General features: G+C 43.1%; 3 protein-coding genes across 7 annotated transcripts; 2 read left to right on the top strand and 1 right to left on the bottom strand.

The window, feature by feature from the left end:
• Nucleotides 1-524: 524 nt before the first annotated feature.
• On the top strand, nucleotides 525-6,613 carry LOC133973851 (microtubule-associated protein RP/EB family member 3-like). 5 transcript variants are annotated; one of them, XM_062411918.1, is made up of 9 exons: nucleotides 525-613; nucleotides 2,206-2,273; nucleotides 2,691-2,819; nucleotides 2,919-3,064; nucleotides 3,295-3,457; nucleotides 3,559-3,600; nucleotides 4,394-4,530; nucleotides 4,683-4,835; nucleotides 5,157-6,613. In XM_062411918.1, exons 3-9 carry the CDS (start codon nucleotides 2,699-2,701, stop codon nucleotides 5,223-5,225), a joined length of 831 nt encoding a protein of 276 aa, XP_062267902.1. In that variant the 5' UTR covers nucleotides 525-613; nucleotides 2,206-2,273; nucleotides 2,691-2,698; the 3' UTR covers nucleotides 5,226-6,613. The 5 variants fall into 5 exon arrangements, with proteins under 5 accessions (XP_062267902.1, XP_062267906.1, XP_062267907.1 ...); XM_062411922.1 differs by having other exon boundaries at nucleotides 2,694-2,819; XM_062411921.1 differs by lacking the exon at nucleotides 525-613 and adding an exon at nucleotides 779-1,091 and having other exon boundaries at nucleotides 2,694-2,819.
• Nucleotides 6,614-7,688: 1,075 nt separating this feature from the next.
• LOC133973849 (transmembrane protein 214-A-like) lies at nucleotides 7,689-17,448 on the top strand. Its single transcript, XM_062411916.1, has 17 exons — nucleotides 7,689-7,963; nucleotides 11,257-11,450; nucleotides 11,859-12,009; nucleotides 12,133-12,267; nucleotides 12,635-12,717; nucleotides 12,825-12,930; nucleotides 13,260-13,341; nucleotides 13,502-13,603; nucleotides 13,798-13,939; nucleotides 14,158-14,249; nucleotides 14,483-14,531; nucleotides 14,661-14,768; nucleotides 14,878-14,995; nucleotides 15,092-15,188; nucleotides 15,273-15,441; nucleotides 15,527-15,678; nucleotides 16,258-17,448. Exons 1-17 carry the CDS (start codon nucleotides 7,786-7,788, stop codon nucleotides 16,382-16,384), a joined length of 2,085 nt encoding a protein of 694 aa, XP_062267900.1. The 5' UTR covers nucleotides 7,689-7,785; the 3' UTR covers nucleotides 16,385-17,448.
• Nucleotides 17,449-18,013: 565 nt separating this feature from the next.
• On the bottom strand, nucleotides 18,014-23,820 carry esco2 (establishment of sister chromatid cohesion N-acetyltransferase 2). The gene is made up of 15 exons (XM_062411917.1): nucleotides 23,688-23,820; nucleotides 22,980-23,047; nucleotides 22,646-22,791; nucleotides 22,236-22,551; nucleotides 21,824-22,136; nucleotides 21,479-21,576; nucleotides 21,253-21,364; nucleotides 20,951-21,038; nucleotides 20,775-20,820; nucleotides 20,483-20,621; nucleotides 20,190-20,321; nucleotides 19,865-19,954; nucleotides 19,621-19,764; nucleotides 19,309-19,493; nucleotides 18,014-18,789 (listed from the first exon to the last, which is right to left on the bottom strand). The coding sequence occupies exons 2-15, from the start codon at nucleotides 23,030-23,032 to the stop codon at nucleotides 18,657-18,659; spliced, it is 1,995 nt and encodes a 664-aa protein (XP_062267901.1). The 5' UTR covers nucleotides 23,033-23,047; nucleotides 23,688-23,820; the 3' UTR covers nucleotides 18,014-18,656.
• Between the last annotated feature and the right edge of the window lie 45 nt (nucleotides 23,821-23,865).

Here is a 23,865-nt window from a genome sequence, read left to right on the forward strand (position 1 = left end):
TAAATGTAACTCTGACTCTTTTTCTGAGTCACAATATCAATTAACAGAAACTTATTAGACTAACCACACTCATTCAAATAGATATAAATATATATATATAAATACATTTTTATGTTATTTAAATCAATGTGATAACAAATATAAAATATAATTGTTATCTTTGACAGACTAACCAAAGCATAAGAATTTATAGGGGTTCCCCAAATAAAAGTTTTCTGCGTATAACAGGTTGGCAAAATAAAGTAAAGATTCAGCTCCACCTTTTTCTTTATATATCCCTTATTCCCCTTAGTGTATTATATCTTATTTATGGTGTAAGGTTTAGTGTTGGGATATGAACCCACAGGGTAAAGTGCGGAGCAGCCACAGACTCCAGTGACCTGGTTAATCCCCGAGCAAGGGCCTGAGTCACGCTGCTGGACTCTTGTCTCCAAAATGGCGGCGGGAGAAAACTCCAGTTGCACTGCGCACAGTCGAAAATCCTGCAACCTTCGCACTTCCGGCGGCTTAGCGTAGCGCGGTCTCGCTGAGTCTCGCGATAGTTGGCGTCGTTGCTAGTGACGGAGCGCAGCTGATGAGTGGAGACAACAGGACGACACAGGGACAGACTCCGGTGAGTGAACACTTCAAACACACACTTTCACCCGCCGAACCACAGGGTCCGGGTTGGGTTCGATTCCCTGGCGGGTCCGGTAGAAGAGTTGAACGACGTGGGAGTTTCCCCCCCTCTGATGTGCGTGTGCGTGTGTTCCCGGTCAGGCCTCCAGAGGGGGGTAACGGTAGCCTTAACGGGAAAGTCCCGTATTCCCCCCCGTTGCTTATCTGCGAGTGTTCCGCCGAAGTTCCGTTAAATTCCCCGGACTCGTTTCTAACCAAACACCCGAACACACCTCAGTGACGCAGTTAGTACCTGCGGTTAGCCGCGAGCTAACAGCGGGCACAGCCACCACCGCAGCCGGGTCCGAGGTACCGTGAGGCGGCCACAACTGTCAACAGTGATCCCGAGCGGAGGAAGCGGTTGTTCTAAGTTTACACGTGTTTACAACACAACTAGTACACAGCAGGCTGCAGTCTGTGTGTACGCGATCGAGGTACTTGTACTGCACTCGTGTATTTGTGGTGTGTGTTTTTATTTTTTTAAATCTCCCTTTCACCTACTTTGCACAAGCTGTCACACTTTATATTCACACGTGCCTTTGAAGTTTTGCTATTTAACCCGATCACGCCATCACTGTAGTTCATTCTGTATTAATTCCATCCTTCTACACACTTCCATCTATTTGATGTGTGTTATTCTTCCCATTTTACTTGTAGATTTATACTTTTTTTGTTTATTTTACCTCCTTCTATCCTCTTTCTTCTGCTCTTTCACTCTTTTATTTAGATTTTTAGCAGATTTCTTTTTCTTCTCTTGTATTTTTAATGCCCCTGTGCAGCTTATTTTTGCTCTATTATAACTAGAAACTCATTTTACCTGACCCCTACAAAAAACTTTGTATCCACCACTGCAAATCTGATGCATCCACCAGTTTATATACTTGTGTATTCTCCTTTAGCAAAAGAAAGTATTTTTTACTTTGTCTCTCACACATCTGAGCAGGTTGCAGTGACCTCATAGTTGTTTATGCTTATATGTGCAATTGGCTTCATTTGTAGGTATGTATTGTATCAACAGGCATTTAGTCGAAATACAACCAACAGATATACTGGTATAACTGGTAGATTAACCAGTGACACACAGATCAGCAGCGTTCTCCCGGTGCACAGTGAGGCCTCTGTGACGCTCTGCTCTCAGGGAAGTGATGGCTCAGCAGAACGTTCTCTATGGGGTTAGTGTTGGAGTCTGTTCAGGGGAAATACCTCCATGTTGTTTTTGTTTTTTTTGGGATGAATCATGGCCGTTTTGGTATTTTCTGGTGCACCTACTGGCGACAGGAGGTGCCGGGGTAAACTGTGGTGTGTGCAGCAAGTTGGACATTTGGCTAAAAGGATTAACAGAGGTCAAGATTAGTGCCATAGTGAGTCAACTATCTAGTGGTAGTTCGTTAATCTGCTGTGTATTTTAGTATCGTTACCCTGGTGAGGCACTCGGGAGCAGGTAAAGAGGAAGATAGTCAGATATATAACTTTATTATGATTATTTCTACAGTTGGGATGAATGGTCACAGGCCTTATATCTCACATGTGATTGGTTTCTGTCGCCAGGTCTTTTTTTAAGGTGGTCCAGCACAACCCGATTCAAACAGTTCACACCGAAACCTCACCCAGCGCAGGTGAGTTCAGTATTTTATTTTATTTTATCTTTTGCAGAGTAAATCAGTAAATCCAGAAAATATCACATATTACCTTTTAATTGACAGGATACGTTTTTATATAGCAGTGTAAGAGTTTGAAAGTCCGATACCAATCTGCTCTACTTTTTGTTCCTGTTACCGTGATGAAGACAGCACTTAAAACTGGTCCATTAAGTAGTTAATAGGATTTTAATTTAGGACTTACAGGAAAGTATTTACAATCTGAAAACGTTTATCTAAAAGTAATTATTCCTTTGCACATTCCACCAGTTTCTTATTCACAAAAATAGTAATTTGAAAGTGTCTGTAACGAGAGACGTTTTACTGGATGTAAATATTTTTTCAAACTTTCCAGAGTTCATGTCTGAAAACAGCTTCTTGTGTGTCTGTATGAAGCAGGAGGAATGGCGGTGAATGTCTACTCCACCTCTATGACCATAGAGAACCTGAGTCGTCATGACATGTTGGCCTGGGTCAACGACTCTCTACAGCTCAACTACACCAAGATCGAGCAGCTCTGTACAGGTGAATCATCTTTTTCATATTTAATCTGTAATTAAATAACAAATGTATATTAAGCTCCAAACGTAATTGTATCTGTGTGTTGTTTGTTTCTCCCCCTAGGTTCTGCATACTGTCATTTCATGGACATGTTGTTTCCAGGCTGCATATTGGTCAAGAAAGTTAAATTCAACGCTAAATTGGAACACGAATACATCCAAAATTTCAAGGTCTTACAGTCTGGGTTCAAGAGAATGAATGTGGACAAGGTAATGGACACACTTATTATTGCATTGTGTAATTCCAGATGATGACACATTGATCATAAGCTTGTCCCTCTGTGCCTGTGGGAGTAGTTTTTCTGTCTCCTTCAGATCTATATCCAGGAGCTGTCTGTTGTCGTCTCTGCTATTAAAATAACATAAAATTGTGTATGGTTGTATCATTTGAAATATGTCCTCAACACATTGTCCCTTTCCTCCTTCTCTCTGTCCCTCAGATCATACCGGTCGAGAAGTTGGTAAAGGGCAAGTTCCAGGACAACTTTGAGTTTCTTCAGTGGTTTAAGAAGTTTTTTGATGCCAACTATGACGGGAAAGAATACGACCCTATGCTGACACGGCAGGGCCAGGAGGGAACGCCGCCGCCGCCACATAACCCAGGTACGGTACACGAGAAGGTGAGACGCCCTCCGCCTGTGTGTGAAGGTTTCATTTCATTGCTCTCACCTCTCCATGCAACCACACCCCCAACTCTAACCCAGGTGAACCCATTCATCACAAACCTAAAAGACCCTCTCGCCCAGGTAACATCCCCTCCATCGAGCATATGTGTGTGTGTGTGTGTGTGAGATCCTCTCCATCGAGCATATGTGTGTGTGTGATCCTCTTCATGCTTGCAGAGTGTTTTACCAATGATCGTACTGTGAAGTAGCATAGATTGTTTTTCTAACCCAGTTTAGATGAAACAACGTCCACTGCTGTGTGACCAGAGCACTGACGGGCACAGCTGGTTTCATCTAAAAAGTGTTATTTGGAATGGTCTGTTCTGACATTTTGTGGGCTTTGATTGCATCTCTGGAGTTCTGTGCACCTGCAAAGTTTCAAATAGACGTGTGATACAATGTTTTTTTTTACAGTTTTTTTACAGTTTTTAAAAGTTTTACAGACTGAGTGTAAATTAAAAGCAACCTGTGGCTTCTGTTACCGGCTATCCTGCCTGAAACAGACTGATGCTGATTGTTGTAATTGATGCGATTCAGGCAAACAATGTTGGAAGGTGCTGCATTTATATATATAAACAAACAATTACAATACCTTTTAAATGTAATTTATCATGTCTTGCTCTGTAAAGGGGAGAACAAGCAAATGTGCATTATGGTCAGGAAAGGGTGACTGTGATAAACTAAAACAGCAAACTAAACACACAATAATGTGATTTAAACTTGTTTTGTAATACATTTACTAAAACCCACTCTCACAGTGTAGACATCCAATTCAAGTTATCAGGGTGAAGATTTAGGCTACACAAAGGCATTAGTGATGCAGTCCAGTCTAGATGCTGTGTATTAACATGTTTGTGTGTTTCTGTCTTCCCAGTGCCCATGAGAACGTCTCCCACAGTACCCAAGATTGCTCCCCCCCCACAAAGGCAGATCAACCTAACAGCCACCCGCAAGACCACTCCTGTGACACGTAATGGCGGCGATGCTGAGCTCTTGGAGCTCCACCAGCAGGTAGCACTGCTCTGATTGGTCCAAAATTACACAGCGACTCAACCTACATGTCGTTATTGAAAACGGCAGTTTGGTGTTAAGAATAACAAAAGAGTCCAGAATTCTACGAATCTGACCTGCGTCTTGATGGCTCTTCTCCCTCTCTGCACAAGGTGCTGGATATGAAGCTGACTGTCGACGGACTGGAGAAGGAGAGGGACTTTTACTTTGGAAAGCTCAGAGACATCGAGCTCATCTGTCAGGAACACGAAGACGAAAACAGCCCAGCCCTCGGAAAGATCATCAACATACTCTACGCTACAGAGGTAAATACAGTCAAATTATAAATTTAACATATAAACATAGATAGTTCTCGAGTGTTATAGTGTCATACTTACATGTGATAACTGAGGCCTGGATCAGATAAGGATTTGAAAGTGTACGTAGAGTTCATAGTCTTCGCACAGTTTAGTATTTAGATGAATGAGTTACTCTGCTGTTACTTTGCTCAAACCGTATTTTGAGAAGCACTTAAATTATGTTTCCATGCGCAGACAGCAGGTTACTCACAGAAATGAGATTATTCACTTATACAAACACCAAGAGCAGCCACCCTGTCACTCATTGACCCACGTTTTCTTTTACAGGATGGATTTGCACCTCCCGATGATGACGAAATTGATGAAGGAGCACAGGGAGACCAGGAGGAGTTCTGAACTCTTCCTCTTCATCGCTATCAGTTCGTTCACCCCCCGATCATCATCCTAATCTGTCCTCCTCTTTTGCCCCTTTATTTCACTTTTTCAAACGCCCCCTAAGTCTCCCATTTCATCTGTCGTTGTACACATCCATGACGACTTTTTTTGTACTGCCTGACTTCCCAAACTCTTACTAGCAAAGGACACTAATCTGGACCTGTCTGGACGAGGGCGCAGCAGCTTGGCTCGGCTCCCTCGACTCACCAGAGGGGACAGCAGCACTTCAGGGCTAGTTTAGCCTTGCTAGCCTGTCAAAGGTTTAGGAGTAATAGCAATGAGATTACAGGGATCCAGGGATCTGAAAAAACAGTGCTATCAATCTGAATAAAGACTCCCTTTGTGTCCCCATGCACTCTGACTGGTGACCACTCACACACACACACACACACGCGTGCATCAGGGTTCTCTGCAGAGTTTATTTATGAAACCATGCAGTTTGATCGGTTTGAGATATTTTGGCTGGAAATTTCACACAGTGAGATTAATAATGGTATTAAGCCCCTTAGAGAGAGGCCTGCACATGCATATATCAAATATATGTATACCATGACACATTTTAGCCTGAAAGCATATCACTGACTTTGAATTGCTTGCATGAACATGCATAAAGTCATCATTCCGAAGCAAAAAGCATCACAGAGCATGCTCGTACGTCGTCCCACCAGAGAGGGTTTGATAATGCAATTGTTTTGACAGCTTGTTTTATGATGATGTATTTATCTTTTAATTTATTTATCTTTTTTTAATCTTCTTTTTTCCAATTTGGGGAAGTTGAGGTTCTTGCACTAAATGTAGCGACGAAAAACTGATTGAAATGATCTAAAATGCCAACAAGCCGTGACTGGCTGCTGCCAGGAACACACAGCAACATGCATTTTTATATTTTTTAGATTTGTTTTAAAGAGATTTGTTGTTTTATAAAATTTGCACTGAATTCCTCAAGTCAAGTTAGAGGCGTCGGTGTAAAAGTTATTTATCAGACAAATGTCAGGCTTTGAATTCTATGAATGAACAAGTGTAAAGAAAAATAGTAAGATGACAGACTGACACTACTAAACACGAATGTTTGATTGTGATCTTTGAGCTAAACATTGTAGCTGCTATCATTACTATTTTTGTTGCCCTATTTAACTGAGTTTTCTTGCATAGCGGTAAAAGCCACAGTGGCTGCCGAGGAGCTGTGGGTGTGGTTTATTGTGATTGAGTGTGATTGACATCTGTCGGACCCGTCAGAGATAACAAAACATCAAACCCTCTCTCACCGCTTGTCGTCATTGGCAGCCGTGTGATCAACTTGCATCATTTGGCGTTACTGCTGGAACGCAATAAACTTCTGAGTAACAGAGCTTATTGTTGTGTGTGCTTTGTTGTTTTATTGCATCAGGTGCTGTATTGTATCATGTGAATCAGTATCAGACTGTGGAAGTTGTTTAAATCAGATTCACATTGACAGTGTAACAATAAGGATTTCCATTGAGTACCCAAGAAATCAGTCATACAAAAGGTGCAGATGTGTTGATAAGGAAACAAAAGCCCAGTTGACTCGCAGCTACATATTGACTCAGTGGGATGTCGGCTGTGGTCAGTCGTTAAAATTTCACTCACAGTGAAAGGAAGAGAAATTGATAGAGATCCAGGAGGTTTGAGCCAAACACTAAGCCACTCATTTGAGAGTCGGAGCAGCCAACACTCACCGTCACTCACTTTAATTTGACCTGGCAGTTGTCAGTGATTGAACTGACAACAGGGACGAGATATTAGGTTTCTACTGCAGGATTTTAAATGTTTAGCACTAGAATGAGCTTTCTATTGTTACCTTTCCCCTACCACTGTTTTGTGTTGTCACTCCTCAGATATAGTTCATATCTAAAATTGACTTTTAACAGTAAGATGGAAATGAGCTGCTGTTTTTTTGTAGTTTTTCTATTGTCTGCTCTTGTTGAGGTTTAAAAACAGAGGATGTCAAAACTTATTAAGCCCTTTATTTGTGAAGATGGGCTACACAAATATAATTGTAGATGATTAATACTTAAACCATGAAATGTTTGGCATTTTGTTATGAAAGGTGACCGAAACTGACTATAAAACACCATATTGATATATTTGTGTGGAAATAGAGTGTGTAATACAGTAAATAAAACAAATATAGGCTGTCATACGGATATATTCTTAGCTGTGATACTAAAAGTTACTTTCCAAAATATTCAAATAGTCAGGCAGACGCCATTTATAAATGGCTGCAGACACGTGATATGTTTCCTGTCACTGCAAAAAATTCACACCTACTTTCATAAACTCCTTTTTAAAATACTTCTTTAATGATTTGATTCTTAATGGGCTCCGATCACGTGTCTAATTAAGAGGATGAGAGGTTAACGGTCCCAGCGCGTCACCGTGACGTCACGCCGGCAGAGCGACGTGGCACGCTGACGTTTAAAGGAACCGGAGCCTGTGAAGGAGCGAAGCCCCGTTCCTCAGCCAGCAGCCCCATCTACAAGCAGCCACCGGCACCGGAGACATGGCGTCCAACAGCGGCTCAGTAGGCCGATGGGAGGTCGTGAAGAAGGGGAAGAAGAGCAGCAGCAGCACCGGCAGCACCAGCTCCGGGAAGAGCTCGACCGAGAAGAAGAGCAGCGGCAGCGGTAACGGCGGCGGGGGGAGGAAAGCCCTGTGCGAGTCCAACCAGACCTCCAGAGGTAAGTGACCCGGGGGGCCGCCGAGCGCTGCTCCGTTACCCGCTCACCATGCACCTCAGCCGGGCGGGACCGGCTGGAGGGTGCCGCTCCCTCTTCTTTAAGAAATCTCCCCTGTCTTCACCCTGACAATGTCACGACGCACATCCAGCTTCACGCCTCCATCAGCCAGCTAGCTCAGCCCCACGTAGTGTTTCCTGCTTCCGTTACACACTGACACGTCTTTAACGGCCATTATCGCGTGTCTCCGGTCGAACTTTCATTTTGAAAAAAGTCGGGCTGATGTGGACTTTCTGTGGCCCCGGGGAGCAGCCGCAACATCCCAGGCAGGAGGGGCGAAGCTACTCGGCTAGCATGAGCCATTAGCATGCTAGCAGTGGTGTCAACAGAGGCGTCGTCATCACTGAGGAGCTGAAACGCGTTTTTTAAAAACTGACAGGATGTAGCCTCCTCACGTTTATAATCCATGTAAAGCTATGAGTTAGCATTTAGCTGCTGTGGCTGCTGATGTGTCAGATGAGTGGAAACTAAAATCATCCGTGTGTCCCACATCTGCTCCTGCAGCTGGAGACCAGACGTGCCCCCCCCCCCCCCCCCCCCCAAACGAGCAGAGGTCACTGCTTCCCACTGGAGCTGATGGAGAGAAAATTAATCAATCACAGATATTAGTTATTGCAAAAATCCAGTTAGTGAGCAGATCTGACACTGCTGCAGCTTTTTGTGTGAATCAGTCCTCGTGGAACCAAAGGAAAACACTTAATAAATTCTTATCAGCCTCTTAACTATCTTATCCGCTGAGGTTTTGATTAGTTATTATTCAGCTATCTGTTATTTACACTATTGTTTTTAAAGCATTCAGTTTTAGCCTTGATCAATTGTTCAGACTTTAAATAATTATCAGAGCACAGTGAAAAAATCCCATCCTGGCTTCTCCGAGTCCATGATTATATCTTTTAAATGTCTAATCAGCAGCTCAAATCACAAAGATATCAACTTTAATTTGATGTAGAACCATGACAAGTTGGGAATATCTAGGGAATATAGGCTGAAACTGTATTTTATTCAATTTGGCTTTAAAAAAAAAAGAAACAAATCTGAATGTCAGCTGACATGAGCAGGAACTGAAACTGTCCTGGAGAGAGGACCCTCTTCCAAAGTCAGATTTTAAACTGAAGTCATTCAACAACTCTTCACAGGTCTGACTTTAAATAACTGGAGAGAGGAAAGATTAGAGGCCCCTCTGCCACAGCTGTTTGTTTGTTAAACCACATTTATCAGCCAATCAGTCCGTTCAAAGTCTGTTGAGTCTGTGTCGAGGTGGCGTCGAGGCTTCATGCCAAACAAATAAACTTCTCTCTCTTTTTCTCGTGAAACCTGGACAATACTTTCCTCTGGATGTGTGTGACAGCTTTTCCAAAAGAACAAAACACAGAAAAAAGATGAATTTTACAGATATTTAATGTTAATTTAGTTCAAGTCAGTGTTTTAATTGATGAGGCTAGAAGTTTGTCTTAATGTCAATCTTATTTATATAGCACATTTAAAACAAGTGTTTTGACCAAAGTGCTGCACAGGATGGGAAGATCACATGGAAGTCAGCTGATATGATGATACCCGACATGTCTGAACAAGTAATCGGGCTTCACGGGGTGTCTCGGGGTGCCTTTTTAAAAACCCTTGTCTTTTAATGTAACGCTTCCTGTCAATGACGCACTAGGGTGTGAAATCTCAATTCACTGCTCACAACATAACCAACAATCCCTGGAGCATTGAATGAGTGAACGAATGGCTGAGGGTCTTTGTGGTGTTGAGGGGGGGGTGTAATCTGAGGAGCTGTACACTGCCCAACACAACCCTCTTACAGGGTGAACTGGATTCTCACACCAGCAACAGATTAGTTGTCAGGACACATATAGAAACACACAGAAGACAGACTGCAGCAAGGCAAGTTTCTCCACTAGTCGATGCAATAATGGATTTTATCCAGTATTTGTCTCGCGTTATGTGAGCCATGCATGACCTGGGTTATAAAACATTATGCTGGTGTTTACTGGGATAACTGAAAAAGATAAATGGGGATATGGGTGTTTCCCAGCCATGCACAACACAAATCAAGAAAGTAAAAATTTCTTCAAGAAAGCCAAACTAAGTAAGCTTCATATAAGCGCTACTAAATCGCTCCCTTTATCTTGTATCAAGGGGTTAACTCACTCAGTTAAGTGTAGTTGTCGGTCTGAGGAACATTTGTGTTGATGGATTACTCCTCTTGGCAGCTTAATCTCATTAGATGCTCATTAATGGAGATCAAAACACCGGTAAGAGGCGCTCAGGTAAACAAATGTGTACTAGTGTGTCTTTAAAGGCACAGTAGAGCTCAGATTATTTAGAAATTTTATTACAAACTCAGATTCTGCTCATGGAAATGGAACTAGTGCGTCCACTCTGTCTGTCCCCCAGTGACCACATATAGATTTGGGTTTCTCAGCAGCATGTTCAATGATCAGTGAGCAACTGGTGACCTCTGTCAGCAACTACTCAAGTTTGTGGGCGGGTCTGAACACTTGTGTGCACTAGTAGTTAAATACTGTAAATATCTTTCCAGGATGAGTCTGGGTTAAAGCTCTAGGAGTCACTTACTCTGAAACACATGTGTGTGTTGAGTGTTACTGTCTCATGGTGGTGCCGTTTAAATCTTTTGATCTTTGTCTTTTAATTTATTTTGAATGAATCATATTTTTGACCACAGAAGGAGGAAAGTAAGAAAATGATGAAACACAATCCTGGTTTTGGTCTTTTCATCGGATTTGTTAATAACAATAAATGAGATTATTTCACATCCTTGGAATAAAATAATTAAAGCTGATGTGAACACTTGATTCACATCATCAAGTGTTATCAAAGCTTAAATTCTGTAGAAGAGCGGTTTGACTCTGAAGTGGACGTGGCTTGTTTTCGAGAGGATCTTAATAAGTAACACACGGGGGGGAAATTTGGATACAGCTTGTGCTTAACTTCATTCCTCTGTGAACTGAAATGAATGTTGCATGAAAGTTGGATAATAGCTGCTCATTATGCAAGCCACAAGTGAGGGAGGGATAAGTAACACTCTGAATATGAGCAGATGGAGCAACCAGGGAGGAGAATGCCTTGGTTTTCATGGATTAACTTGTTTTTCCAGGACACAGGGTCGATTGGGGAGAAGAAAAAAGTGTTGAAGATCAGAGAAGTTACAAAAAAGTTTCCTCATATTTGCAATCTAGAGGCGTGTCTAACCAACGCTGCCTTGTTCCCTCCAGGACCCTCGATTTTGTCAGAGACTGTGTACGACAACTTCGAGAAGATGGTGAAGAAACAGAACAAGGAGCAGGTTCCACCAGCGGCCGAGCCTCAGACCAAGAAGCCCGCAACGAGTAAACCCCCCAAGAAATCAAACCCCAGCAATACAGTCGCAGCTCCGACGCACAAGAACCTGGAGGAAGCCTTCAAAGCTGTGAGTAACACACATTCCCAGCACTTGTCATTGAGCGAATGAAAACCTGTCGTTGAGGAATGTGACACTGAGATTATTTTACAATCTAAAAGCCGGAGCAAGGATTTAAACAGATTTAGAAATATTTGAAGAATCTGTTTGTGAATTTCCAACTTTTCTCCCTAAATTGTAGATTAAAAATAATGACAAATCTTCCTCAATATTAGTGTAAAATCCTGAGGTTACTGTAAAATAAATGTCTTTTGTACAAACCTCACATTTCCTCACACAAACTGAGAAACAATGCAGCATTGTGGCAACTTTAGAGCAAAATATCACATGCTGAGACACAGATTCATCTTCACATAATGGACGTGTTGTTTCTGAGGCTACAGACTTATCTGCTCTTCTCTGCTGTTCTGTCTTCAGCTGGATGTCGGGGACCTGAAGCAGCAGCTGGCTCACAGTCAGACTCTGTTCCCAGACAATCCGTCAGTCTGGGTCAAAGACCTGGCCGGGTACCTCAACCTCAATCTGACTGTGCCGGAGACAGAGCCCACTCACTGCAGCTACGCTCATGGTCGGTTGGTTGTTGGATCAAGATCCAAATATGCAAAGTGAATTTAATATGTCCCATTTGTCAACAACCTGACATCGAAAGGTTTTTGCAGTAATGTCATTTCCTCCTTCTCTCTCCCCTCAGACTACCCCTACTGCCTCACAGGGAAGGAGCTGAAGGCTGTGATTAAAGGCCTCATCAGACGCTGCAGCGACGTTCTGCCAGGTTTCTTCGACCACTGTGTTTACACCATGCTCCGGGAGCTGGACAGGCAGTCAGGTAAATACAGGAGGTGACATGAAGAGCTGGAAGGGGTTTGGACGTTAACCCTCTTTGTTTAGATTCAGTACTTGTAGTGAAAAGATGAGGAGATTTCTGGAGGATGTAATAAATAATTTGGTTAGAACATCACAGGTTATTTGGCAGAACTGTTCTAGTTAACTCAATCAGTTAAGGATAATGAACATCTGGGGTATTTAAGCTGTAATGAAGCATCCAGTAGTTGTGAGATAAAAGGAAATGAGTTGAATAAATGGCCACTGGCTTGAAACTAAGGTCCACTTGATTTTAAGGTCAGGATATACAGAGATTAGCAAGGAAGTTAAAAGTTATGAGACAAAATACAACATTGCTTTTCTCCCTTCAGGAGAACCACTTCATGGATACAGAGTTTGCATCCAGGCAATTCTAAAGGACAAACCCACAATAGCCACCCAAAATCTGCCAGAGGTAAGTGTGTGTGTGCTTCACTGCACTGGTGTGTGTGTGTGATGTATCTTCTGGAATAACTGCAGTCATAGGTTGTAATACCCCCCCCCCCCTTCCTTCTTCTGCAGTATTTGGAGTTACTGCGGTCGGTTCAGAATCGCCCAGTGAAGTGTTTGACCATCATGTGGGCTCTGGGACAAGCAGGATTTTATGACCTCAGCCAGGGACTAAGAGGTAACCAACAGTCATACACTGCCCCCCCCCCTCTTAAAAAAATTACACACACACATTCTCACACAACTACACAAACCGTCCTTGAGTTGAGTACACACAGTGTTTCATTGTTACAACAACTGTCCTTTCTCCCACTTTCCCAACTATCTGTGAGCACAGCAAGTCTGGGTTAGGGGTTGATGGAGCAAGTCCAGTGTTGTAGTAAAAGATTGTGCAGCAAATTTCAACAAACTTGAAAATACTGTACATAGAAAAATTGTGTATTTATCCTCATGTTTATTATCTCAGTTCAATAGCTAGGTGAATCAAGTGTTTCCTGTGTGTTTCAGTGTGGCTGGGCATCATGCTTCCTGTGCTCGGAGTGAAATCCTTGTCTGCGTACGCCATTGCCTATCTGGATCGACTTCTCCTGTAAGTCTGACGCAGTAACATGAGATTATTTAGATCACGTAAAATACAACAAAAAACTTTTATTTGTTTTGAAATGTTTTTTTCTGGATGTAATATGATTTTTAAATGAAACTGAAATCATGATCTTGAATCTCAAATCCTTTTGTTGTCCTCCTTCCAGACTTCATGCAAACCTGACAGTGGGATTTGGAATCATTGGACCTAAAGAGTTCTTTCCTTTGCTGGATTTCGCCTTCATGCCCAAGAATGCCCTTTCATCAAGGTGAATGGAATCTAATGTTTAAATATCTGAAGAAAATTTCCCTTTAAGCCCATGTGCAACATCATGATGATCGGTTTAGGAATAAGTCGATGTAGAAACTGGGTGGTTGAGACATTTGTCTGGATCCTTTAAAACATAAATATGACTCTGGTATTTTCTCTCAAAACTAATAACCCCATTTTGTTTGTGTTCAGTCTGCAGGAGCAGCTGAGGCGTCTGTACCCTCGACTCAAAGTCCTCGCCTTCGGAGCCAAACCAGAGAGCACGCTACACCAGTACCTGCCGTCCTTCCTGTCCAGAGCCACGTCCCACTGTCCTGACGACATGAAGAGAGAGGTAAGACACACACACATGTACTAACTGGCTCTAAAACATCGACAGAAAACATTAGGATTCATTGTTAGTCCTCCTGAAAATTTGTTGGATATGCTGATTGATTTAGTTTTGTCACTTTTATCAACCTGTAAACTCACCATTTAACTGTTGTCTTGGTGTTGGAAGAGCGTATTGTTGGGGCTGTGGTATTTAAAAGATTGTCTCCCTGCTCCTTGCAGCTGCTCAGCAGTATGACCGAGTGTTTGTGTGTGGACGTACAAAGTCTTGGCGTATGGAGGCAGCTCTATACCAAACACTTGCCCCAGTCCAGGTGAGTTATACACACTTCACCATTTACAAAATCCTCTTATACATACACTGATTTCAACATTTCTACATTTTACTAGCGGTTGAATTGAACTTTTTCCTTTTTCAATGTGTGAATATGAGAAAGCAAACACTCAAATCAGAAATTTCCAGTTCTTAACTCCACCAGTAAATATTTGGGGCCACACATGAGGATGTAGTTAAGATTGTGCTGATTTTCCTGTTTTCTTTTTCCAGTCTGCTGTTGAATCATTTGTTGAAGTCCTGGAAAACCCTGCCACCAAAAGTAGGACTCCCGCCACGACACAGATGGTTTCTCAGTAATCTCAGAGTTGATAGAAAAGAATATAGAGAGAATCTGCTGCATGAACCATTTCTAATATGTAATTAAACGTTATTTTTAAATCGTCTTTAGCTGCGGAAGAACCTTGAAGAAACCATCCAGTCGTTCCGAGTGACCAATGAGGAGATGAGAGACACCGTGGAGACTCAGGAGCTTCACGAGTGCAATGACCTGTGTCAGGTGAGACGCACAGTGCAAAGCAGAATTTAACTATTAAATATGGAATTAAACCTGCGGTGCCCAAACACTTAGATTATCGAACTTAACACTTGTTTTGCTTTGTCACCAGAACCTGCAGGTGAAGATGCGTGGTCGTGGGTTCCCCTGGTTCAAGCTGCTCATGGTTCTGTTCATGTTCATCGCCGGCTTCATGGCTCACGACGTCAGAACTCACGGCTCCTTCACAGGTCCGTCTTTACAGCAGAACTTCAAATGTCTGGATCCAGACTTTTTACCGTGTTTGTTTTGTTCCTGAGGTCATGTGATGGTCTGTGTGTTTTCAGATTCCAACACAGCGAAGTATCTGCGCAATTCGGGGGTCACGGCCGTGTCTCAGCAGGCCTTGGGCAAAATAACAGTCTATTCAAAACAGGGCTTCAGGTACAAAGCCTTCTTTAAACTCTTTTTTCTAATAACTGTTCATGAAAATAAACGATTTAACTTTTATTTTTGCTTTTTCTGTAGCTGGCTGGAGACAAACACCCCTTATTATTACTCTGAGAGTGTGCGGGTCCTGGGGCCACTGATGACCCAGGCCGTGGAGAAGACAAAAGCAGCAGCCATCTTCCTCTCTGAAAACACCACCCAGCTCATCCTCTGGGTCCGAGAAAAGACGCCGCTGGTCATAGACTGGGTAAGAGGGAATATAAACAACCATAGAACGGTCACTTGTTCATATTTGAGGTATAATCGCTGATCAACTTCTCTTCTTTGCTCAGGTCTACACCAACACTCCCGACAGTGTGTTCCAGGTGTTGGCGTATGTGAGGGAGCTGCTGCTCCTCCTCCATCACGACTACATCCTGCCAGCGCTGGCTTTCATCGCTGAGCTGCTTCAGCGAGCGTGGACCAACCTGCAGGAGTCCTGCAAGTCAGTGCGCTGAGGCTTTAACCTTTATTTGAAATCCTCCTGTTTGACAGCATGTTTCATATCACATTTCACACAGTAAACCTCAGATTACTAAAGATTACAAACTATTTATCACATAAATAGAGAACGTGACGACTCGCCTAAAAGTCAAATGTCTCGATACATTGGCGTTTAGGTTATAAACCCCAGCTCCTCCATGTTAGTGGATGGGACATGGACCAAACTAAAAAATGCAAAATACTTTAAGTTGTTTTCAGTCATTTAAGTAGTTTTTTTATTGCACAGATATTTATTCTGAGACGTTTAGTTTTAAGTAGTTATTTAGTTTGTTTGAAATACATACATCTATGTATTTAACAATTAATAAATTACACCTACATGTACATTTGTAAGTGATGGGAATAGAAGTTATGTTTTGTTTGGCCTTCATTTATAAGTAATGTTGCTCTGAGTCTGTTTCCAAAGTGAATGCAAATAAATCCAAGATTATAATTGGCTATATTTAAAACTCTGGTGAATACCGTGTCATGAAGCACAGCCTATCAGAAACTCACCTGCCTCTGTGTTGCTCTCTTCCAGCGGTGAGGTGTCGGTGTCCTGTCTGCAGGGCCACACCGTGACCTTCGCCAACTCAACGTGGCAGCTGCTCCAACACACCACCACCTCCATCAAGACGTGGGCTCAGGAGCTGCTGACGAGAGCATGATCAACAACAACAACAACAACAACAACAACAGATACTGACTAACTTACACACACAATAACAAACAGGAGGAGGCTGCCTCTCAGTGCACAGGCTCCTCTCTGAAGCTGTCACTGGACACCGTGCTGCAGACCAGAGGCGCTCACTCAGCAGGAACCGTTCTTCTCTCTTGTTTCTGCTCAATTTTATCAAATCAGTTTGCTGTTGTATAGATGTTTGTTTTTCTACTGATCCTTTTTGTCACTAGTGGACGCTGAGGTCGTCTCTTTCTCTCTCTCCTACTCTCTGTCTCTCTCTTTCCTTTCTTTCTCTCGCTCGCTCTGAGTTTTCTACCGCAAATTTCAACTGTTGCTTTAACAAATTGTGTAATTTATAGAAGATGTAGGTTTGTAGATGATTTATAAGCTGTTTTTATTTAAGATATATTAAGAAAAATAAAGAAACTTGCTAAAGGGCACGGAAAAGACAAAAAAAAAAACTGGCTCCAAGACCTCATCATCTGAACTCTGAGGACCACTTCACCTCCTCCTGCTCACTGTGACGTCAGATCACTTGTTGTGTGATTGTTTGTTTGTGTCGGGCTCAATGAAGCTGTCAAGTCCGAGGAACTGTCCTGTCACAGTGAGGAGCCCACACCTGCCGGTGGATGGACTCCCTCACCAGACGTGGAGTCGACCATGTGAATCCAAACGGGGAGGAGTCTCATCCGTGTGGAAAATAAAACCTGCTCGACGGCTTCTTGTCTTTCACGTCTTTGTCTTTCCTCTTCTGTCCTGTTGCTCGTTTTTTATTTTGTTCTTCATCAGCAGCTTGACGACTGTGTACTCATACTTGAAGTCTGAGGATGTTCCTTGTGTGTGTTTGAGTCGGAGTGCACGTGTTGATGCACTTATCTCCTTTAATTAACCCCCTGCCAACATCCTCAAGTACACCCATAACAGTCCCCCGCCCCCCCCACCTCAGAAGAGCCATTCACTTACATAAACGAGATGTTCGGACGGAAAAATGGAAACAATTCATGTCTTACTTTGTAATGTAAATGATTTATAATAAAGATTTCAACCCCAGTCACTGTTTGTGTTTCCAATGCAAAGCTTCAGAAAACCATCAAGCACCCCGTTCACTGAGATACAGTGACGACCAGGAGGTGATGGTTGGGTTATGAAGGGGCGGGGTCATTTTGGGACCCGAAGCATTTTCAAACAGGAAAAAAGTAACATGTTAATCCAGCCACGTGGTGCTCGTGCGCCACCTGGTGGAAGCAGAATACGAAAGTTTTCTAGACTTTTATATGTGATATTTATTGGTAGTTGGCTGTTGTATACTCCCATCCCCTTCGGAGTTGGTAGAGCGGAGGAACTTCTTTTCCTTGGTTTTTCCACTTTCTGCATATCCATATTCATGTTTTATATTCTTTATCAATAAGAAAACACTGAAGTTTAAATAACAGCAGCACCGAAGTAATGTCTTTGAAACGAAGGCAGAGAATAGTGGGGCCTATCACCCAGAGCAATTAATTAAGAAATCACTGACAGATATACATACCAGGTCTAAACACTGTGCCAAAATATTGTTTGGAAACAAAATGTCAGACATAAAGGAAAACGCAACATGTTAAATAAATTGTTATGACAAAGAATGAATATTGTAAATGTTCTATAAGTTTATTTTTTTTCTTTTGTTCAAATGTAATCATACAAACGGTCTATGAAAGAGATTAGTGCACGTTTTGCTTCTGCTTCAGTGACAGTTTATGAACATATTGAATTATAAAGTCTGTTTCTCTGTATATTTGAAATGCTGTCATACTCTCGATTCTGCTCGTGAGGAAAAGTGAACGTTATAAAAAGAAAAAGTACCTGGACCACTGGAGCATTACAATTAATGTCAACAGCTACGAAATTCATTACACATCACCCAGAGCAGTGGCGGTGGATTTAAACGTGACACAACAGGTATTTGAACAATCGTATTTCATTAAAAGATAAATATAAACATCTGAAAGCACCGCCGATAAACATCCAACAGGAAACGGCAGCACAGAGTATAAATACTGAGGGATCACAGGCGTGTTCACACAAAAACAGTGAACCTTCTTCAGCCTGATGAATAAAACGTACACAACTGCAGCTTGTACACAAACTAAAAAACCTGAAGACACTGCTTTACACGTGAAGAACAATCCAACAACCGGCTGAAGATCTGTGAAGACGCAACACTCTCATCGAGGGAACAGGCCGATTAAAAAACAGTTCAGCTGAGTTCTTTCCCAACATCACGCGACAAAGTTGTAAACCAGGAAGGTCGGCGTGCTGCAGTACTTGGTGGCGAACACTTTGCCGTCGGGGGTCGGGTCAGAGAAGGCAATCTCCTCCTTGGTCAGGTGACTCCCGTACGTGAAGGTGCTCCTGAGGAGAAGAGGTCAGGGTCAGGGTGTACAACTCAACATGCTGGGAAATATACTTCTTCTTAGAAACCAGTAGTATTTGCTATTTGCTCTGGTGTGTGTAGCCATTATGGGAGCCAACTCAATTTCTACCAGATAAATTATTTAATTCATATTGTTCACTTTTATAAGAGAAAGCTTCAAGGACTAAGTTTGTCTAGTTTCAGCAGTTTTGAGGCAAAAAACATTATTGAATAGATCATTTGTTTGGAAATCAACCGTGTTCTTGCAGTTTTATCTTTTGAAAATGAAAACTACAATAGTGCAAATCTCAAGAATTGCAAATTATGACAATGTGACCTGTCAACTTGACCTTGTGGCCACTTTTGACCTTTTTACCAACGTCACCAGATTCTCAGAGCTGAACTGACCCTAAAGAAAATCCTTTTTGTGGTTTTGTTGTTGTTTATTTCTATTTCTTAACATGTCCAAATATCCAAGAACCCCGCTGTGTAAGAAGACGTTAGGATTTCATCTTCACCTGACGGTGTCCAGCATGCGGGTGGCCACGCCCTGACGTCTGGCCAGGGTGAAGACCCAGATCCGGCTGATCCCACACATGGCCGGTTCCGGGACGGAGGAGCAGCACCAGGCTCGGTGTCGCTCCATGAAGTCATCCTTGGTCATGTCCTTCTGTCGGTCCGGCTGCTCCAGGACTTTGAAAGCCTGGAGGGGGGGTCAATATGAAACCAATAGGCATTAAGGGGACTACTTGGGGACGTTGTAGAAACCTTCAGATGTTTATGAACAAAGAGGAAGGTGTTAATGACGTGTACACCTCCAGCAGCAGTACCTGTCGAATGGGCTCAGCGATCAGACAGCCGACCACCATCCGCTCCGAGTTGATGAACAGGTAGGTTCTAGCCTGAGTGGGTCGGCTCAGAGTCACCTGCTGGAAGCCCAGCTCGTTGTCTGCCACACGACGCACCTCCTCCGCCTGACGCCACACAAACAGGTGGAGAGCAGGAAAATCCACATTAAGGAAAATGATCGGATCGTTGGTGGTTCATTTAAAAACAGTGAAGACGTCTTTTTACCTTTTTGACGGCGTATTTGGGATCATCGGGCATGACCAGGAGAATCTTTCCATCCCAGAACTCAGCCACCACCCGCTCCTTCTTCCAGCCCTGGTAACACAACAGAGAAGAAGCTGCAACAAGACAACAACTCACAACAAAAACTGAAACAACACCGGCAGAGAAGCTCTGGAAAACACCAAACTACTGAAGACAGAAACATGTTCATAATCAGTGACTTTTACAAATAAAGCCAGTTCTGAATTGTCTATTTGAAATTATCTTTGCTGGGTTATTGGTGCAGTTTTAATATCTTTAGTCCAGAGAGATGGAAGAAAGGTTTTACCACAAATTTGAGTGAGTCGATGAAGCGCTGGTGGAACTGGGAGTGTTGGAAGTTGTCCTCTGGGTTGTCGGCGCTGTAAACCATCCCACATGAGCTGCAGGTTATTGCTCCAAACTGCTTCTGACCCGCATCCTGACGAAGACACAGAAAAATACACGTTAAAATAAAAACTTTCTTGATTCTTACTTTTTGCACTTATTGTAGGAGGCATTTAAAAACAGAGCACAGAAGATCTGCCCCGGCCTTTAGAGAGGAGTTCAACGTGCTTTGTTCCAATAAAGACTTTAACATACGATGATGAGCTGGTCGTCGTCCTGCTTCTCTTTCCTCCTGCGAGTGCTTCGCTCTTTAGCTGAAGAAGGCGTCTGCAGTGTGGTCACAGGGCCAGAGGGGGTGCTGCAGGTCACCGGAGGCTGCAGAGTTTTCTTTAACCTACATGGCAAAAAAACAATGAGGAACAATGTAGTGTTGTCGAGGTCTAAGACTCAAATGGCAGCATCAGAACATGTGGATGTTCTTTTCTGATGTTTATCTCATCATGAAAGGAGAGGATGGAACCGACTGTAGATGAATAAAACATCTCACCTCTTGGACGCAGAACCGAAGATGGGATACACGGCTGCTGCAGATTCTGTGGAGATATTTAAATAATTAAAACGAAGCTTGTGGCATTTTAAACAACTCAAATGTAACCAGAAGAATCCATATAGTGTGAGATGTTTTGTAAGTCGGTTGTGTTATTCTATTGAACGGGCAGCTACCTTTGGGCGAGCTGGAGGCAGCACTGCTCGGATCGATGTCACTGAAGTCCAAGATGGGCTCCGAGCCGTCACCTGTCAGAGAATCGTCCTGGAAAAAAAATCTATATCGTCAGAAACAGCAGGTGATATTTAAAAAATGTAGAAACTGGAGGTTTACTGAATGACCATAAATGTCTGGTTATGGTTAAAAATGAAAGGTGAAGTCAGACGATGATGAGAAACGAAAGCTGAATCAGTCTATAAACATGTGGAGGATCAACATGAAGCAGTGTCTGTGAGTGTCTGTGAACAAACGTCTGTACCTGAGTGTTGATGAAGGAAGCGATAGAAGCAGAACTCGGTGACGGGCTCCGCGTCAACACAATCTTCAGCTCCTTGTGAATCCCATATTTCTCTGTCAAGACTTTAGGTGAGCTGAGAGAACAACATGATTATTGATCATCTGAAATCATTTGTCTTTACACCACAGTATCGTTTTAAACAGTATTTGTGCCAAATACACAAAACTTGTCTGCATCATTAAAGCACCTAAATGGCTGCGGAGCTTCAGGCTCTTCGTTCACAGAGTCCATCCAGTCGGTCGGGTCAAACTTTGATCTCTGCTTGTTCCTCGGCTGGACGACGATCTGCAGGAAACAGGCATCAACATGACAGCTGTTTAAAAAAGTGCAACAGTAAAAGCTCCAGAGTGAAATCGATATTATCTCTGAAAACAACAATATAGCTGCTACTGGCAGAGAATTTGATCTGTGATTTAAAATGATGTGATAAAGCGTTCCATGTCATTATTAAACAATCAAGCTGGGGTATGATTCTAGTTATATAATAATAATGTAAAATGTATAAACAAACAAACACAATGGTTTCGCTCACTTTTTCTGGATCTGTCTGTTGCTGGTTCGACGCCACAGTCGGCTGCTGCTGCCTTGCTTTCTCGCTCTTGGCTTGTGGCAGGGCGGCTCTACCTTTGCTCTGGCCTGACGCCGGCCTGGTCGAGGACTTCGGTGCAGACTTCTTATACATGGACGTCGGTTTCTTTCCCGTGCTGAAGAAGGCGGCGCCAACAAAGATCTTGGGTTTGGGCTTGAGGCTGCTGAAGCAGATGGTGATGGCTTTCTTTGAGTCCACTGGTTTGGTGTTACCAGTGGCAGCTGCAGGTTGTGCAGACACTGGTTTAGCTGGGACGCTGTTGAGTTAAATGAGGAAATACAGATCAACACATTTATCCAGAAACAAGCCAGAGAAGCATCAACAGAACAGATCAGGACAATGACTCAGAACAAACCTGGTGTTGAACTTGGAGAGCCGGATGCTCTTTGTATATGTTGTGAAGTTCTTGACGCTCGTCTTCCCCACTTTACTGGATCCTGCAGAGACCTTTCTCGGCTTCTTGCCTCCCTTTACTTTCTTCTTATTCTTCATCACCGGCTTCTCCACCTGAGAGGGGGGCAGGGGAAGAGGAGGAGGAGGGGAGGGCCGAGACTCCTTGATCGCTTTCCTCTCCAGTGGGGTGAGATAGACGGGCTTCTTCTTGCCGTAGAAGGAGCTGGTGACGATGGAAGGTTTGACGGGAGATTTACGAGGCGATTTGGTCGGTGAGACTAGAGAGAGAAGAACAATAATCAGACACTGGTGGTGAATGTAACATCTTCATCAGACTTTAGAGAACCACACTAACTGAACAAAGTCCTCCACCTGCTCGTCTGCGAGGGGACTTCTGCGGGGACGGAAGGTCCAGACGTCCAGCTGGCTTCTTCCTGGTTGGAGTAGACGGCAGGTTTCTCTGGGATCCTCTCTTCACGGGGGACGTCTCCTCTCTGACTCCCTTCTTGGCTGGATGACTGGTGTTTGAGGGGGAGAAGAGGAGAAGCACAACTTTTACTAGGGTTTAATAAGTATTTGGTACATGTTATGTTTTGGATAACCTCTCATACAGAGTACCAAAAATCTTCCTGACTAATTTGTTATATTCAAGTTTACAGGTTATTTGGAGAGTGACTCTTTCCAATGCTTCAACCCGGAGTGTCACCTGTCAGAGTCCAGAGAGGAGAGCTTCCTCTTCCTGGTCGTAGTGGGCATCATTTCTCCGAATGTCACCTGCATACAGGAAAACTTCATCAAGATCTGACAACTTCATCCTTTAATTAACCTTATCTCCCACAATAATGCAATACTGGTTATACTGGGCAGAAGCTGGCACGTGCTACTGTGTTTAATTACTCATAGGACCATTAGATCTCTTATCCCACAATGTCAAGTGTTTGATAACCTCAGACACTGATCACAGCTGCCGTAAAGCAGAACAACACAGCTTTACTGCTGGACGTCGTAAAGGTCACAGGTGGAAACGCTGCGTTGAATCGTTTGCGTGTTTTTGGCGCTAAATAAACAGACCCCCCCCCCCCCCCTTTGAGTTTGGTTTTTAACGCGTTAAATGTTGTTAATGCACGTGCGTGGATTCAACGCACGCGAGCAGTAGCTTCATTTTAGCGCCTGTTTGGATGAGAAACTGACAAAGAACCGACAGTTGGCGGGATGACGATCTGAGACAACAGACGACTTTACTCTTTGATAGAAACTAAACAAGACATCGACGAACAGCAGCTTGGACACACACATCAGCCATTTTGTCTGTTATTGACGATATTTGTGTTGTTTTATGGCCCGTGAACAAGCGCGTCTTGCGTCAGATGACCGGAAAAGGAAAACAAGCAAATTAATAAAACACATTTCTTACCGAACACGTTTGTCTCGAGCTACATTCACAGAAATTAAAGTTTAGATTTAGTTCGAGTCTCTTCTTCTTCTGCTGCTGCTGCCCGCGTTTCTTCTCCGTGTTTTGAACAGCGCGCGTCTGCCTACCGGAAGCGGAAGTGCCGCAAAAATTCCAGTCACCACAATACGAGCGCAGTGTT

This window comes from Platichthys flesus, chromosome 18 (assembly GCF_949316205.1).
Source record: "Platichthys flesus chromosome 18, fPlaFle2.1, whole genome shotgun sequence".
NCBI lineage: Eukaryota > Metazoa > Chordata > Actinopteri > Pleuronectiformes > Pleuronectidae > Platichthys > Platichthys flesus.